This window comes from Salvelinus sp. IW2-2015, unplaced genomic scaffold (genome assembly GCF_002910315.2).
Source record: "Salvelinus sp. IW2-2015 unplaced genomic scaffold, ASM291031v2 Un_scaffold1453, whole genome shotgun sequence".
Taxonomy (NCBI): Eukaryota; Metazoa; Chordata; class Actinopteri; order Salmoniformes; family Salmonidae; genus Salvelinus; species Salvelinus sp. IW2-2015.
The window spans coordinates 150,544-167,093 of record NW_019942917.1 but is presented as its reverse complement, the minus strand read 5'-3'; the positions used below and the strand labels follow the sequence as shown (position 1 = coordinate 167,093).

Below are 16,550 nucleotides of genomic sequence, written 5' to 3'. Positions count from 1 at the left end.
CAACACTTAGAGCTACATCCTCCAGCTCCAGAAAGTCCATGTGTGCTCTTAGCAGAGTCGTAGGTATCAGGAGTCTCAGTGTAGGTCATGAGTCAACATATATTGCGTCAGTACAATAATGCATGTTCATGTCTTCTCCACCTGCTAACCTGCCAAATGCTAAGCATCCCATCTTAGACTGACTGAACACCAGCAGCATCCCACCTGTAGACGACTGACACCAGCGGTGTCTGTCTCCTCGCCTCCACCAAGTCCCTATTCAGCAACTAGATCCAACTCTGGTGACCTGAATGCGCGTATGCCAGCGTTAGTTGAAGTTCACAGAAGAGGTATCCTGGTACCTGCACTCTCCCCCTCTGCAATCGTTATATAAGCTTAAAGTAACTTTTATGTGACACTTGGTTTAAGAGTTATAAATTGAATGGATGACTCATCGTGATTACTGAATTAATTATAGACTCTTTGATGGAATAATTAGTAAACTTCCTGATCAGTTGAGAAAGGTAATCAAATCCAAAGTATTGGCGCGTACAAGTATTTTGACAAGAGGCCTACAGTGATAACCAGATTGATCTGAGTGTAGTGTTATTAGCTCCAACAGTCCAGTAATATACATTTTAGTACTTTTAAAAAGGAAATTATCAGAACAAGCAATGTGTAAGGATGTCTGCTGCTGCGTGCGCTAGCGTACCACGCTCTCCTCTGTACAGCCCATACGTGGCAGCGCAGGCTTAGCAGCTGCGATCTACAGAGCACCTCTGCACTCACCAAGACACGAAACCATTCCTCTTAGCCGATCGCACCACCTCAAAAAGAGCTATAATTAGGGCGACGCCAAGTGGGACACTTAAGGCTGAGGAGTACGTTTCACATCCCCATGTGATAAACAACAATGTCAGAGTCATCTCATTCAATACCTCCTCAGTTGCTCTGAATCAGATCTTCTCTTCTTCTCAAACATCCACTACTACCTAGCCTCTCCGACCATCAGCCCTTTCCCTCTCTCGGATAACTAAACCACAGTCCCAATAGTCAAAGTCATCTTATTACCCTCTCTCATCTGACTTCAAAAATCAAGCTATCCAGAACAGATATATCTTTCAGTCCTCCTCTCGTATATAAATAACTACACATCCACTCTCCAAAAACTTCTTACCTTTCTCTCTGCTCAATGATTAAAGACAGTACCATGCAGTTCCCATTTACACGGACTCTCGTTATGAGACTCAGACCCCCCTATCTCCTCTTCTGTGAGTACCCTTAAAAACATCCTTTCGTCTCCTCACTCTCTGTATGATACTCATCCCTCTGTTAGCACTCGACGGCGACACTCTTCTAAGATCTTATGAGTTCTCAGCCCCTTTTCTTCTTCTACTCCAGATTGAGCCATCAGACCCTTATTCTCCTCTACTTCTGTAAGATTCAACCCTTTCTCCTTCTTCTATCTGTATGAATCTACATTGTCCCCCTCTTAACACATCTCTCGTTATGGGATCTCAAGCCCTTATCTATTCCTACATACTCCCAGATATGACTCAGCACCATGTTTCTTCCACTTACCTCTTCATCTAAATTGATTGCTTGATCATCTAGCCATTTCTCCCTCTCTCTGATGACTCAATGCCCTTTCATCCTCTCATCTAAGTCAAGGTGACTCAGCCCTTTCTCTCTCTCCTCTAGCTATGCTCAGCCCTTTAGCGTCCCTCTCTCCGTCGCTGACTCGCGACGCACGGGCTTGCCCTCTCTCTCTCGCTCTAGAGGCCACTGCATCGCAAGTCCCTAGCGTCTTTCAACTCCTCAAGACTCTGACTCATACGTACAGCTATGTCTGCTACTACTCTCTCAGCTCTGTCGCTCAGCTCTCCAGCTGAGAGAGAGAATACGATCTCTAGCCGGAGAGTCCATTAAGGGTGTATGTTACGAGCTTTCAGTTCCACGCGATCGCACCACCAATTAAATAGGCAAGCCCACCACAACCACAGACCAGGATGGGGCGGGTTGGCGGCGAGTAGTAGTGGGCCTGCTCGTCCGGTGTATATAGACCGGTAGATATCCTTGTTCTCATCCCGCTGGTGGAACGGTCAGCGACTCCTCTGAGCGGGGTCCCGATGATGCTAATGGAGGGGGAGTCGCTGGGTGCGCGCGTAGAGACAGCCAGTTCCCAGTGCATGGTGGTTCCCTCTTCCTTCCGTATACAACATTGCCAAACATGACACATCCCACTGATAGACGTGCCAGCGGCTGCTTACCGCGCGTTGCTCAATCTGCATTGCGCATCATCCATCAGTCATCATCAACCCTGCTATTTCCTCTAAATGATTAGCTACATCCTCCTCCCCTCCAACCACCTGCTCTGGCCTGCTATGATTGTCAAGACTTCTATAGGATCGATGGGCCATTTCCCTCGCGTTCCCCCTGAGCAGAACCTTAAAGGACGCTACCATCAAAGTCACTGAGCTTCACGCCGACGCCTGAATATGCCTTTGATTGCCCTCTCCAGGTGTGTTTATCCTGCAGGCTTATCTTTAAAGAGCACGTGACGTAGGCTTAGTAGTTTGATCCGTGATAGGGCACGCGTATAGGGCTTCTATCGACCCTTCCTCTGCTACTTCTACTCCTCGAAGGCTCCCGACTAGATCAGGAATATATCATCACATTATAATAACTCTCATAACACACCATGCATCAGAAGGCAGATGGAGGATGGAGAGCAAGAATTGGACTGATTAGTAGTACTTAAGCTAACTATATCTGCCTCATACCACGCAAGAACATTGCGATGAAGAAAAGGTGCTAGGTTTAAAAAACAAAGTCAATTATTAACAACAGCCCCCTCATACTACATTCCCCATCTACCTACTTGGTTATCATATCTCTCACGTAAATCATAAATTCTTATCTCTCTCTCTCCTCTTCCATCCTCCCTCGTAGATATTTATATATGCTTTTGTAAATTCGGGGAGCCCTATTTAATCGTACTCCGACGGCGCACTAGTTTGGTATCACTTCTATCCAGCTTAACTGCGCTGGTTTGTGATCTATAGACAGTGCTGGCGTGCAGAGTGCTTGAAAAAAACTTCAGATCAGCTCGAGAGCCTACATACCGAATCCACTAACCGCGTCTGCTGCTCCCCCCACCGTGAGTATCTTGAACAGGGCCAAAAATACCACACAAACGACAGAAAGGCACAGCACAACTAAGCGCTAGCCTTGCAGAGGATCTCTACGTGTACACCGTCTGCTTCGTCCTCCCCTCTCTTTCTTCACTTTCTTTGTTTACCTGTCTCAAAACATCGACTCACAGTTTCTTACATTTTAGCTCTATTCAATGCATATCTCTCTCTCTCCTATCATTGCTACGATCAGTAGCCAGTACAAGCTACTTGAATCTTACCATGTGAGTTCTACCATGGTCTCTCTCGTCCTCTCTCTCATCTCGACTATCATGCTCATCGTAGCCTGATGTTCTCGCATACATGTACTGAATCTCAATCTTCTTGATCTTGCGTCACCTCTCTCTCACTACTCGAACGCGACTCTGCAGAAGCGTCGACTTGCTCACAGGAGCTATGCTTCGTACTCTCCAGCTGCTAGGCATCATTGCCTATGACGCATTCCCTCTCTATATCTGAATTTACTGCCACACACTACATATCACTGTCTCTCTACTACCTCACTAGCGCTGCTGTCTATCATCACTGGAGCACTTCTATGAAGGAAACTCTCTACTGTATCTCTACTAGCAAGCTCAACGCCTTAGTCTCTTGTCCAGCTCCAATTCCGGCCACCAGAATCTAAAAAAGACTTACTCTATCTTCTCAACACTCCGTTGAAAATTCTCAATACCTTACAGCACTAGTAACTGATCATATTGAAAAACTGTAACAATCCACATTTATTCTCTATCTAATTAACATAACTAATGTCTCTTCATCACCCCCTGTCTCTACGCATTCACAACAATCAGTACAGTAGCCTATGCCTCCCTGTTCGTTAAGAGGCCACTGCGCATACTGACACTGTGCGTCTGCTTCTTTAAGGCTAACTCAACTATCTTTCATCTTGTCAGACAGACACCTGGAAATAAGTTTTCCTGAGCTCGATATCAAGCGAGAGCTCTGTCTTCTCTGCCTATACGTCTGCCTCTTAATCCCTTGCTCTCTCTATCTATTTCACTCACACGGACTACTCACTATAAACATGCCTGAATGTATACACGACTCTCACAATTATCTAACGCTCTGCTCTCACCTCTCTCTTCCTACTCGCTTGTTCACTACTCTCTCTCTCTATAAGCTCTCTACTCTTCTTCTTCTATCGCGTACGCTCTCAGTATCGATACATCATCTTCTCAATCTCCCCTCCTTGCTCTCTCTTTTCATCTTCGATACAAATTCGTCCTCTTCTCACTTTCTCCCTCCCTCTTCTTCTTCCCTTCTCTGTATCCCTCTCTCTCGATCATCCGCGTCTGGTCTTCTCCACCCTCTCGACGCCCTCTACACACTCATCAGGCGTCTTCTCACTTTATTCAATCTCTTCATTCACGGCATATCTTCAGACTACTGCTGCCCATACATCCGTCCTCGTATCTTTCACTCCCTTCGTGCACTCATCCTCTACTCTCCTCTTCTATTCTCTCTATCGTCTCATGCGCTCATCTCGGTTCTCTCCTCTCGTCTCTTCTCCTCTCTCTCTCTCTCTCTCTCTCTCTCTCCTCTGCAGTGAACCACTACCCTTACTCTCTTCCCTCCTCTCTCTCTCTCTCTCTCTCCCCTCTCTCTCTTCTCCTCTACTCCTCTCTCTCTCTCTCTCTCTCTCTCTCACGCTCTCTATCTCACTCTCACTGTCTCTCTCACTCTCTCTCTATCTCACTCTCTCTCACTGTCTCTCTCACGCTCTCTCGCTCTGTTTTCCTCTGTTTCCTCCTGCAATTCATTTCAATTTAAGAGGCTTTATTGGGAAACACATGTTTACATTGCCAAAGCAAGTTAAATAGATAATTAACAAAAGTGAAATAAACAGTAAACATTAAACACAAGTTTAGAATGAATAGACACATTTCAAATGTCAGTATGGCTATGTAGTGTTGTAATGATGTGAAAATAGTTCAAGTACAAAATGGAAAATAAATAAAAGTAAACAGGTTGTATTTAGAATGGTGTTTGTTCTTCACTGGTTGCCCTTTTCTTGTGGCAACAGGTCACAAATCTTGCTGCTGTGATGGCACACTGTGGAATTTCACCCAGTAGATATGGGAGTTTATCAAAATTGGGTTTGTTTTCAAATTCTTTGTGGGTCTGTGTAATCTGAGGGAAATATGTGTCTCTAATATTTGGCAGGAGGTTAGGAAGTGCAGCTCAGTTTCCACCTCATTTTGTGGGCAGTGTGCACATAGCTTGTCTTCTCTTGAGAGCCAGGTCTGCCTACGGCGGCCTCTCTCAATAGCAAGGCTATGCTCACTGAGTCTACATAGTCACAGTGGTCAGGTATTCTGCCACTGTGTACTCTCTGTTTAGGGCCAAATAGCATTCTAGTTTGCTCTGTTTCTTTGTTAATTCTTTCCATTGTGTCAAGTAATTATCTTTTTGTTTTCTCATGATTTGCTTGGGTCTAATTGTGTTGCTGTCCTGGGGCTCTGTGGGGTCTGTTGTGTTTGTGAACAGAGCCCCAGGACCAGCATGCTTAGGGGACTCTTCTCCAGGTTAATCTCTCTGTAGGTGATGGCTTTGTCATGGAAGGTTTGGGAATCGCTTCCTTTTAGGTCGTTGTAGAATTTACGGCTCTTTTCTGGATTTTGATCATTAGCGGTTATTGGCCTAATTCTGCTTTGCATGCATTATTTGGTGTTTTACGTTGTACACAGAGGATGTTTTTTCAGAATTATGCATGCAGAGTCTAAATTTGGTGTGAATTCTTGGTTGGTAAGGAGACCTGAGACCTCACAGCCATAAATGGCAATGGGTTCTATAACTGATACAATATTTTTAGCCAGGCGTGGCTGATGGCGTAGAAGGCCCGTCTTGCCTTGTCTCTCAGATCATTCACAGCTTTGTGGAAGTTACCTGTGGCGTTGATGTTTAGGCTGAGGTATTTCTCGTTTTTTTTGTGTGCTCTAAGGCAACGGTGTGTAGGTAGAATTTGTATTTGTGGTCCTTGCGACTGGACCTTTTATAGAACACCTTTATTTTTGTCTTCCTGAGATTTACTGTCAGGGCCCAGGTCTGTCAGGGCCCAGCCTAGGTCTGTCAGGGCCCAGCCCAGGTCTGTCAGGGCCCAGCCCAGGTCTGTCAGGACCCAGCCCAGGTCTGTCAGGACCCAGCCCAGGTCTGACAGAATCTGTGCAGAAGATCTAGGTGCTGCTGTAGGCCCTCCTTGGTTAGGGACAGCAGCACCAGATCATCAGCAAACAGCTTTGTTCAAGTAGACTGTGATTTTTCTGTGGTCTAATAGGGGTGTCAGTGGGCTGACTGTGAACGCTCTGAGAGACTCTGGGTTGAAGTCAGTGATAAAGTAATCTACTGTACTACTGTCAAGGGATGAGCTGTGGGTGTACCTACTAAAGGAGTCTCATNGTCAGTGATAAAGTAATCTACTGTACTACTGTCAAGGGATGAGCTGTGGGTGTACCTACTAAAGGAGTCTCATRGAAGCCTAACCTTGACTATGTACATACCCAGCGTAGGACAGAGCTGCAGGAGTTGTGACCTGTTTTTGTTGGTTGTTTTGTCATAGTTGTGKCTAMGGGGGCATATGGGGGAGGGAATGCTGTCACCTCCAGGTAGGTGTTTGTCCCCCTGTGTGCTGAGGGTGTCAGGTTCTTGTCCAGTTCTGGCATTTAGTTCACCACAGACCAGTACACGTCCCTGGGCCTGGAAATGGTTGATCTCCCCCTCTGGGATGGAGAAGCTGTCATTGTTAAAGTATGGGGATTCTACTTGGGGGGTTTAGGTAGCACACAGGAGGGCATTTTTCTCTGTTGAGATAATTTCCTTAATAATTTCTAGCCAGATGTAAAATGTTCCTGTTTTGACTAATTTAATAGAGTGGGTTAGGTCTGCTCTATACCAAAGTAGCATACCCCCTGAGTCTCTTCCCTGTTTCACACCTGGTAGTTTGGTGGATGGGACTCCCAGCGCTCTGTAACCTAGAGGGCAACCAGTGGGTCCGTCTCCTTTATACCAGGTTTCTTGTAGGATGACAATGTCTGCATTTCCAATGTCTTTGATGAAGTCTGGGTTCCGGTTCTTTAGGCCAAAGGCAGATGACCTCAGACATTCTATATTCCAGGATGAGATAGTAAAATCTTTGTGTTCCATAGTGTCTAGTGTTGTTTTGGTGTGGTTTAGGTCTGGACCATCACAGTAGGTGTGAGCAGAGCATGTTGAGCATCTGATACATACCTCTTAGGTCGCAGGATGGGGCTTGGGGGGGGGTGTAATAGTTGGAGGTTGGGCTTGTTGCTCTGCTCACAGTCTGGGCATTATGTTCTGCTGTCATGTTGAGGTCCTTGCCAGCTGTCTTTCTCCAGCCCTCGATCCCCTTTTCTCTCCTCAGTCCATGGGTTTAACATAGTTAATATGAAGGGGGATGTCAGTCAGTGTGCCTCTCCTCAGTCCATGGGTTTAACATAGTTAATATGAAGGGGGATGCTCCAGTCATGTGCCCTCTCCTCGAAGTCCATGGGTTTTAACAATAAGTTGACGTATGGCCAGAGGGAGCGATGTCAGGGTCGCGTGCACGCGGTGTGCTGCGGTGATGGGTACAATGCTGCTAAGATCTAGCCTGATAAAGGGTTTGGAGCCTCGCGTGCTCGGTTGTGTGGTATGTGCAGACACATCATCTCCCGCCTCGCTGCAGACATGGTAATCAGCCTTCGCCCGGAACGCAGACTGAGTCCGTACTCAAGGTAGCCACCCGCCGCCGTCATCTGGCAGTGCTGAAGTAGTGTCGCAGTAGTCTTTATGTAAGCAGGGGGACGGATGGAATTAGATGTCCTGACCAAGCTTGGTCTTCAGGCCCAGCGGCTTCTGTTTACCCTGACTGGAACATCCCAGAGCCTTGTGTCAGGCCGCCGGGCTTCTGTTACGCTCCTGCTATGGAACAGTACAAGCTGTGTCGTTCGGCGCCCCGGGCTCTGCCCTGTGGTGACCAGCGCCGCCTGTGCATGGAGACATCACATACCGCCCTTTGTTCTCCTCAAGCGCCCGGGCTTTCTGTTTACAGCTGAATGGAACATCACAAGCTTGTTTCAGGCCAGGGCTTCTGTACGTGTGACGCCTGCGCTCGGGCACGATCTGCTGTGGGCGCACAGGCCGCTGCGCGACGCCAGACGGGCGCGTGTCGCCGTCCCGACGCTGTCCGTGCCAGCGCGCGCTCCGCGCGCGCCGCGCGGCGTCCGGCGCCGGCCTGCTGTCTGTCCTGTGCAGCGCCCGCGCGCACCGTGGCGCAATACAGTGCACACAGCCGTGCTTGCGCTGCAGGCGCCTCGGCGCGATCTGTGTGGTGTTGTACGCCGCGTGGTAAGTGGAAAACTCACCTAGCAGGCCCTTGGGTTGGCCTGCGCGGCACTCAGGGAGCGTCGTGTTCTACCGCGGCCCACGCTTCGGACTGGCAGACATCCAGCAGCGGTCTCGGTCTTCAGGGCGCCAGGGCCGTTCTCGTGGTCACCTCGTGACCTGAAGCAGTCGACAAGGCTGGCTGTTGTCAGGACCCAAGGCGCTTGAGCTCGTGGTGTCTGACTGCCAATGAGTATGTCGGAACGATCCGACGCAAGCTTGTCGTTCGTCAGGCCAGGGCGTGTCTGTTACCCTGACGGCAGTGGTCGAAGCAGTTGCGAGCGAAGCAGGAGTTGGCTTTCTAGAAGCGGCGCAAGGGCTTCGTCGTTGTGTTATCAGCGGCTTGCTGTCGCTGAAAGCCGGTGTCGAACATGCACAAGCTTGTTGGTAAGACCTTCGCAGCCCAGGTGGCTCTTCGGCTCTGTTTAGAGACGCGCCGCTGACACGCTTGTCCCGGAACATCACAAGCTTGTTTCAGGCCCGGGCTTCTGTTTACCTGAATGGAACATCACAAGCTTGTTTCAGGCCCGGGCTTCTGTTTACGCTGAATGGACATCACAAGCTTGTTTCAGGCCCAGGCTTCTGTTTACCCTGAATGGAACATCACAAGCTTGTCAGCGTTGCAGACCAGAGGCTTCGTGTTTAGCACCCGGCACTCCGAACTGGAACCATCACAAGCTTGTTTCAGGCCCCGGGCTTCTGTTTACCCTGAATGGAACATCACAAGCTTGTTTCAGCCCAGGGCTTTTGTTTACCCTGAATGGAACATCACAAGCTTGTTTCAGGCCCCGGGCTTCTGTTTACCCCTGAATGGAGCATCACAAGCTTGTTTCAGGCCCGGGCTTCTGTTTACCCTGAATGAACATCACAAGCTTCCCAGACCGTTATTGCAACGATCGGTAGAACGTGCCGAGTATGTGTGTTTGTGAAAGGCATACTTTGATATAGGTTATAAATCTGTAGCCCTCTCTTTGTTGTGTATTTTAAGGCTATAACCCTCTGCTCTCTGTACTTTCTACATGTCTAAGTGTGTAACCCTCTCTATGCTACGGTGTATAGATTTGAACTATGACCCTCTGTGTCCCCTGCAGGTGGATGAGCTGTATGAGGCGTTCTGTATCCAGCGCAGGCTGAGGGASGGAGCCAGTAAGATGAAYCAGGCCTTCTCTGCATCTCCCTCCACCAAGGCCACCAGAGAGAGCATGTCAGAGGTCAACCGCAGATACAAGGAGTACACAGAGGTGTGAATCCACGCACACACACAACTATACTGTGTAATCATCAGCCCATTCACCGGCACCATACGATCACCCACTGAGATCTAACACAGTTCTGGTGCCTGATGTCAAAGTTTGATGAATGGTTTGGTTTGTCTCTTGTTGTTCTTTTGTTTTTGGGCTGATCATTCTGCCTTCCTCCCCAGAATATGAGCACGTTAGAGGGGGAGCTGGAGAACATGCTGGGGGAGTTCCATATCAAAATGAAAGGTAAGACTGAGACCAGTGGGACAGCCGGTAGAGTTGAGGTATCTCGTAGGGAAAACTGGAGACAAACAAGCAATGATCGATTTTACACAAGTATCTCTTCATTTCTCTTTCACTCTCTCTCTGTTTCCCCCTTCTCTTTCTCTCTCCATCCCTCTCTCACTTCAGGTCTAGCTGGCTTTGCTCGTCTCTGTCCAGGAGACCAGTATGAGGTGAGTTATATGAATGAGGCCCTCTCTACATCAGAAGTAGACAACTGTATCTTTCCCAATCTGCAGACTGGCTCCAAAATGGCAATTATGAATACATAAAAACAACTGTTTCATGGCTCTTGACTTCTGTCTCCTTGGCCTTGCATCTATCTCTAACTGCTCTCTTTCGCCCCCCCCTTTCTCTCTCTCTCTTCCTTTCTCCCTCTCCACCCTCCTTCCATCTCTCTCTGTTTCTCTCCCTTCATCCCTCCGTCAGATCTTTATGCGGTATGGGCGTCAGCGCTGGAAGCTGAAGGGGAAGATAGAGGTGAACTCCAGACAGAGTTGGGACGGAGAGGAGATGGTCTTCATGCCCCTCATCACAGACCTCATCAACATCAAGGTACACATGAGAATGTTATATCATATGATGCGGTTGGTTAGCTGATATGTTAAATACCTATCCAGGCGGGCGGGGATCTGACATGCGTCTGCAATGTATTTCATTTTGAATGCTGCCCCTATCAAACCCTTTCTGAGGGCAAACCACAGTCCTCCAAAGGTTCTGAAGCCAAATTACCTTTGACCCCTGGTCCCAACTATCTGTCTTTGTTCCAATCAGGTGACAGAGCTGAAGGGTCTAGCCACACATCCTGGTGGGCAGTGTGATCTGACCTCTAACTTCCTGTCTCTGGTCCAATCAGCTCTAACTTGCTGTCTGTGGTCCAATCAGGTGACGGAGCTGAAGGGCCTGGCCACTCACATCCTGGTGGGCAGTGTGATCTGTGAGACCAAGGATCTGTTCACGGCCATGCCTCAGGTGGTGGCTGTAGACGTTAATGACCTGGGAACCATCAAACTCAACCTGGAGGTCACATGGTTGTAAGTCAGAGTTTCCTAAAATAGGGGTCATGACCCCATGTGGGGTCGCCTGATTTGAAAATGGGGTTGTGCGAGAGAAACTCGCGTTTGGTTCATAGAACCGGGGTTACGTCGGTAACCTCTGGTAGCCGCTAGATAGGTTGTAATAAACAGAAACTCTGTTTTCTACCTACAAATGTGGCAAAAAATGTTTTGACCTTTTAAGCTACAAAATATTATGACCCCTTCACTGAAAGAAAAATGTTTGGGGTCCCCTGTTGTCAGTGGACTTAATTAAATGTCTATTTGAGTGGTGTACATGTTTTTAAGGTGCGACTAGTGACTGTTGAATCTGAATCACAGGAGGTTAAAGTTATTGGTGGTGTTCAAGGAGCAGAAAAACATCAACACCAACTTCAAAACTATTGTTTTTGTAGCCGAAACAAAGCATTCTTTAGGACGTAGAGAAACAGACAGTAAGGTTTATACAAATCTCTGCTGTTAAACTAAATGTTAGTCTAAAATAAAGAGAATGTCTGGAGGATTTTTATAGTGAAGATCAAGTTTATAACTTCTCTACCTGGGCTGATGAGACAGTGGATTGTACAGTCAGATGGAACAGAGTAAATAGGCATTTTAACCTTATAGATTGGTGGTAACTTGTGGAATAGACACTGGCTGGAATGCGCTTTTAACCAATCAGCATTCAGGATTTAGACCCACCCGTTGTATAAAGTATTATAACTACACCATGCATGCTACTACGGTGGTTAGTTACATCGGTTAATGTTGACTAAGTGATGAAGTTATACTGTAACGCTGCCCTCTTCTGGAGAACCTGGGTGTCTGCTCCAGCGTTACAGCTGCATTCACCTAGTAGTTTATAGTTCTCTAATGGACTCTTTCTCCTTCTGACTGTCTCTCTGCTCTCCCCCCATGCAGTCCGTTCGATGTGGAAGACCTGACCCTGTCTTCAGGGAACGTGAGCAAGGCCACCGCCCTACAGAGACGGGTGTCTGTCTACAGCCAGGGCACGCCAGAGACACCCACCTTCCAGGACCASTCCTTCTTTGTGAGTCCCACACAGAGCCTCTTCTCRCTGGAGTGGGATAGGGGAGGGGAGTGGGTATGGATCTAAGGATCTATGACTCCTAGTCCCATTGCTGTCTTATAACGCAGCATACTGCTCACTCACAACACAGGATTCCTCGTTGCACTGTCTCACTAACACTGCCCTTGTGTTGACTGGATTGTGAAACCAACAGCTTGTGTCTGTCTATGAATGCAGTGCAATGGCTAAGGCTAACTAACCCTAACTCACCCATCCCTCCCCCCCACCACTCACCCATTTCTCCTCCGGCCCCTCCCTCTCCTGCTCCCTTTGTGTGTGGTAAAGAAGTGGCACCCCTCCCCGACCCAGCATCGTCCCTGCCTGACCCAGCATCGCCTGTCCCCGACCCAGCATCGCCTGTCACCGACCCAGCATCGCCTGTCCTTCCTCCACGGTCTGAGGAACTCCCTGTTAGAGAAGCTGAGACGCAGTCGCTCGTTTGGCGACCTGGTCTCCCTCCGCCCCAGGCCCAAGTCCAGCCTGGAGGGTTATGTGACTGAGGTGTGCTAGGTTAGGGCTAGCCCCGATTCCCCCTGTCTGTGTGGCTGTGCCTGCTTATTGTTAGCATTCTGTCTGTGTGGCTGTTTATTGTTAGCATGCTGTCTGTGTGGCTGTTTATTGTTAGCATGCTGTCTGTGTGGCTGTTTATTGTTAGCATGCTGTTTTGTGTGGCTGTGCCTCTTATGTTAGCATGCTGTCCTGTGGCTGCTTATGGTTAGTCATTGCTGTCTTGTGATGCTTTTCACTTTTGTTAGCATGCTGTCTGTGTGCCTGCCTTATTTTAGCATCTGCTGTTGTGTGGCTGCTATTGTTAGCATCGTCTGTGTGGTGTTTATTGTTAGATGCTGTCTGTGTGGCTGTTATTGTTAGCATGCTGTCTGTGTGGCTGCTTATTGTTAGCATGCTGTCTGTGTGGCTGTTATTGTAGCATGCTGCGTGTGGCTGTTTATTGTCCCCTAGCATGGCTGTCTGTGTGGCTGCTTATTGTTAGCATGCTGTCTGTGTGGCTGCTTATTGTTAGCATGCTGTTCTGTGTGGCTGCTTATGTTAGTATGGATGGCTTGGTGGGCTGTGTTAGAACAGTAGAAGTAGAAAAGAGGAGTTTACTGTGATGCTCTTCTTTCTCTCTCTCCCTCTCTCCCTCCCTCTCCCTCTCCATCTCTCCCTCTCTCACTCTCTGCCTCTCTCTCTCCCTCCCCTCTTCCCTCTCCTCCCTCTCTCCCTCTCTCCTCTCTCACTCTCACTCCACTCTCACTCTGCCTCTCTCTCTCTGCCTGCTCTCTCTCTGCCTCCTCTCCTCTGCCTCTCTCTCTCTCTCTCACTCTCTGCCGCTCTACTCCTCTCTTGCCTCTCTCTCCCTCTCTGCCTCTCTCTCCCTCTCTCCCTCTCTGCCTCTCTCTCCCTCTGCCTCTCTCCAGTCCACCCTCCCTGATGACGTCTTTGAGAACGGTGGGTGTGGTAACGCCGAGTGCAAGCGCCTCTCCTTCACCTTCTCCGATACTTCAGTCTCCTCCCCCAGCCTCGCCCCCGGCCAGTCCAACCCCGAAATCACCATAACGCCCCCTGAGACCTGCCCCCAGCCCCAAATCCCCAACGTTGAAGTCACCGTTCGAATACATGCAGACGTAGTGGAAGAGGCAGAGGAAGGTGAGGAGGAAGAGGAGAGTCGCGGTAGCAGCGGCAGCGTGAGTACCAGCCTGGTCAGTGAGGAGGCGGAGTCAGAGTGGGAGAGGGCGGAGTCCCAGTCTAACGGAGGATCCGTCTCTCTCTGCTCGGAGAGGCAGTTATCTGCGGTCGGTCCCGGGGGTGTGGTTCCGGACCACGCTGGGCCGGACAGCGATGGAGATGAAGATGACAGGTAATAGATGGATGTTTTGTCTTTATGATACGCAGAGGCCAAACGAATCTCCCCTTGAGGGACAATGAAATTGTGTTGTATTTTAACGTATTCTATTAAATTGTATTCTATTGTCAGCTCGGAGCTGCTGAAGCCCGTAGAACTTGACACTGAAGAACCAGGCAGTTTGACCAGGCAACTGGTGAGGAGGCTGACATCGTCTGACATTCTGCCCGAGGCGGGGGTTCTGAGCTGGGCTGGGGAGGGGAGCAGGGCCTTCCTGGAGAGCAGCCTGGAAGAAACCCTGCAGAGTCTGCTACTGAGGCTAGAGTCACTGGGACAACGCTGTAGAGAGCTACAGGACCTGGAACAGGAAGTGATGCGCCTGGAGGACCTACTCAAGGTCAGGCCTGTACTTTCTCCTCAAGCAACTGTGTGTGCATCACAGGGTTGGGGGGTCAATGCAATATTAGCTGAATTTGACATTTAATTTAACAAATACACCACGACAGCGCAATACACAAGGGGTGGAACAGTGGCAAAGGTACCCACAGGACAAACAGAATAATATTAGTCTGAGGAGAGATTAAATAGCATTAATACAACAAAAATAATTCTAACACACCTTTAGTTTACACCAAAGTTAAACATTTGTATTTAAGAAAAAAAATCATTTCAAATCCTGAATTGACTTCAGACAGATTTGACCCCAACCCCGGTGCATTACCTGTTACATTTTACGCTCCTGTTACGCTCTTATCCAGTTATCCAATTAGGGGTAAGTGCCTTGCTCATGGGCACATCGACAGATTTTTCACCTACTCGGCTTGGGGATTCAAACCAGCGACCTTTCGGTTACTGGCCCAATGCTCTTAACCACTACGCTACCTTAAATTCAAGCTGAGGCTACATTGTTTCTGTTGACCTTTATGAAAATGTATTATCTGCTGACAAATTTGTAAGAGCGGTAGTTTATGATAGTTGTTTATGTACAAAAGTTTTATTGTGACTGTAGCCTTGACATCCAGTTGAATCCCCTATGGCTGCAGGTCGTCTCTCCCTCAGTAGTAGGCCAACCTAGTCTGGCATTAGCAGACAAGCCACACCCTGCAGGGTTTTTCAGGGTCTGATCTCTCCCTCAGTGCCGTCTCCCGGGCCACCGGAGCAGGTCGTCCAGCCTCAGCCTGATGGTTGAGAGCGCCCTGGAGAGCTTCGACTTCCTCAACACCTCCGACTTTGACGACGATGACACGGGTGATGACCACGCCCTCCAGCGCTCCGTGTTCTTTGACATGGAGGCGGAGAGCATCGAGTAAGTCAGGAGGGAGGGACGTGAGGAGGGGGAGGGCAAGTCCCCTCCCCTGTCCTCTCGCTAGTCTACTACCCCTCTGTCCCTGCCTGGGAGATGGTGGTGGTGACCCTGCCTGTCTCCTTCCATCTGCCTCTAACCTCTGTCTGCTAACCCCACTGTCCCTCCACGGCCAATGAGATTCTACTGGGCCTGTGTATGTGTGTGGGACTAACCCAGGCTGTTTTTCTCCCCTCTGTCTCCCCCCCCCCCCCCCCCCCTCTATCTGTCTCTCTCTCTCCCCCCTCTATCTGTCTCTCTCTCTCTCCCCCCTCTATCTGTCTCTCTCTCTCTCCCCCCTCTATCTGTCTCTCTCTCTCTCCCCCCTCTATCCTGTCTCTTATACACATCTAGATGTGTATAAGAGACAGTCCCCACTCTCTCTCTCCCTATCTCTCTCTCCCCCCTCTATCTATCTCCTGTCTCTTATACACATCTAGATGTGGGTCGCCCCAAAGAATTACATATTGTAGCTTTAAATTAATGGATTCGTACTGCATTTAACTCTAGCATCCCATATCATGCTGATTCACATACTGTTATATTCTAATGGCTTTAGTAGTGATTGTAGTGCACTTCTATACTTCTATACTCTACTGCGTCCTTCTGGTGACTGTGTGTATCTCCTGTCTGTCTTAACAGACCTGGAGGCCCGCACCCAGAGGCCAGGGGTCACCTGAGTGAAGCCCTGACGGAGGACACCGGGGTGGGCAACAGTGTGGCCGGCAGCCCCCTGCCTCTCACCACCGGCAACGAGAACCTGGACGTGGCCATCGTCATTCACCTGCAGTACTGCGACCATCTCATCCAGGTGAATTAACGTGTTCCAGTCATTTCAAACATTTCTAATCGATAACAATCTTAACAGACTGAAAACTAATTATGGAGCGGTTGTAGTAAAATGTAATTTGCATCGATCTAATAGTGCGGGGTGGAAGCTCTCCTATCATTTATTGGCCACGACTACGTGCGACTGTGTCTGTGTGTAATGACAGCTCCTGTCCAGTGGGGGGAGCCCTTGGCAGCGTCGAGCCCAGCTCCAGAAGCTCTCAGCTCAGACTCAGCTGTTAGAGGAACTGGGAGAGATCAGCACAGAACGCCTGGGGAGCATCACCTCTGCTGCTGACGGTGAGTAGTCTACTCTGGAGCAGGGGACAGAGTCA

At 48.9% G+C, this 16,550-nt stretch overlaps 1 protein-coding gene across 1 annotated transcript in view; it reads left to right on the top strand.

Annotated features, from left to right (window-relative positions):
• LOC112070895 (rho family-interacting cell polarization regulator 2-like) overlaps nucleotides 1-16,550 on the top strand; it is a gene marked incomplete at its 5' end in the record, with an annotated part of 58,926 nt that overhangs the window by 23,184 nt on the left and 19,192 nt on the right. The window contains 12 exon segments of the mRNA XM_024138347.2: nucleotides 9,647-9,796; nucleotides 9,979-10,042; nucleotides 10,208-10,251; nucleotides 10,508-10,633; nucleotides 10,964-11,112; nucleotides 12,034-12,163; nucleotides 12,488-12,703; nucleotides 13,621-14,060; nucleotides 14,178-14,442; nucleotides 15,182-15,351; nucleotides 16,030-16,198; nucleotides 16,383-16,515. Coding sequence (XP_023994115.1) covers nucleotides 9,647-9,796; nucleotides 9,979-10,042; nucleotides 10,208-10,251; nucleotides 10,508-10,633; nucleotides 10,964-11,112; nucleotides 12,034-12,163; nucleotides 12,488-12,703; nucleotides 13,621-14,060; nucleotides 14,178-14,442; nucleotides 15,182-15,351; nucleotides 16,030-16,198; nucleotides 16,383-16,515 — 2,056 coding nt within the window.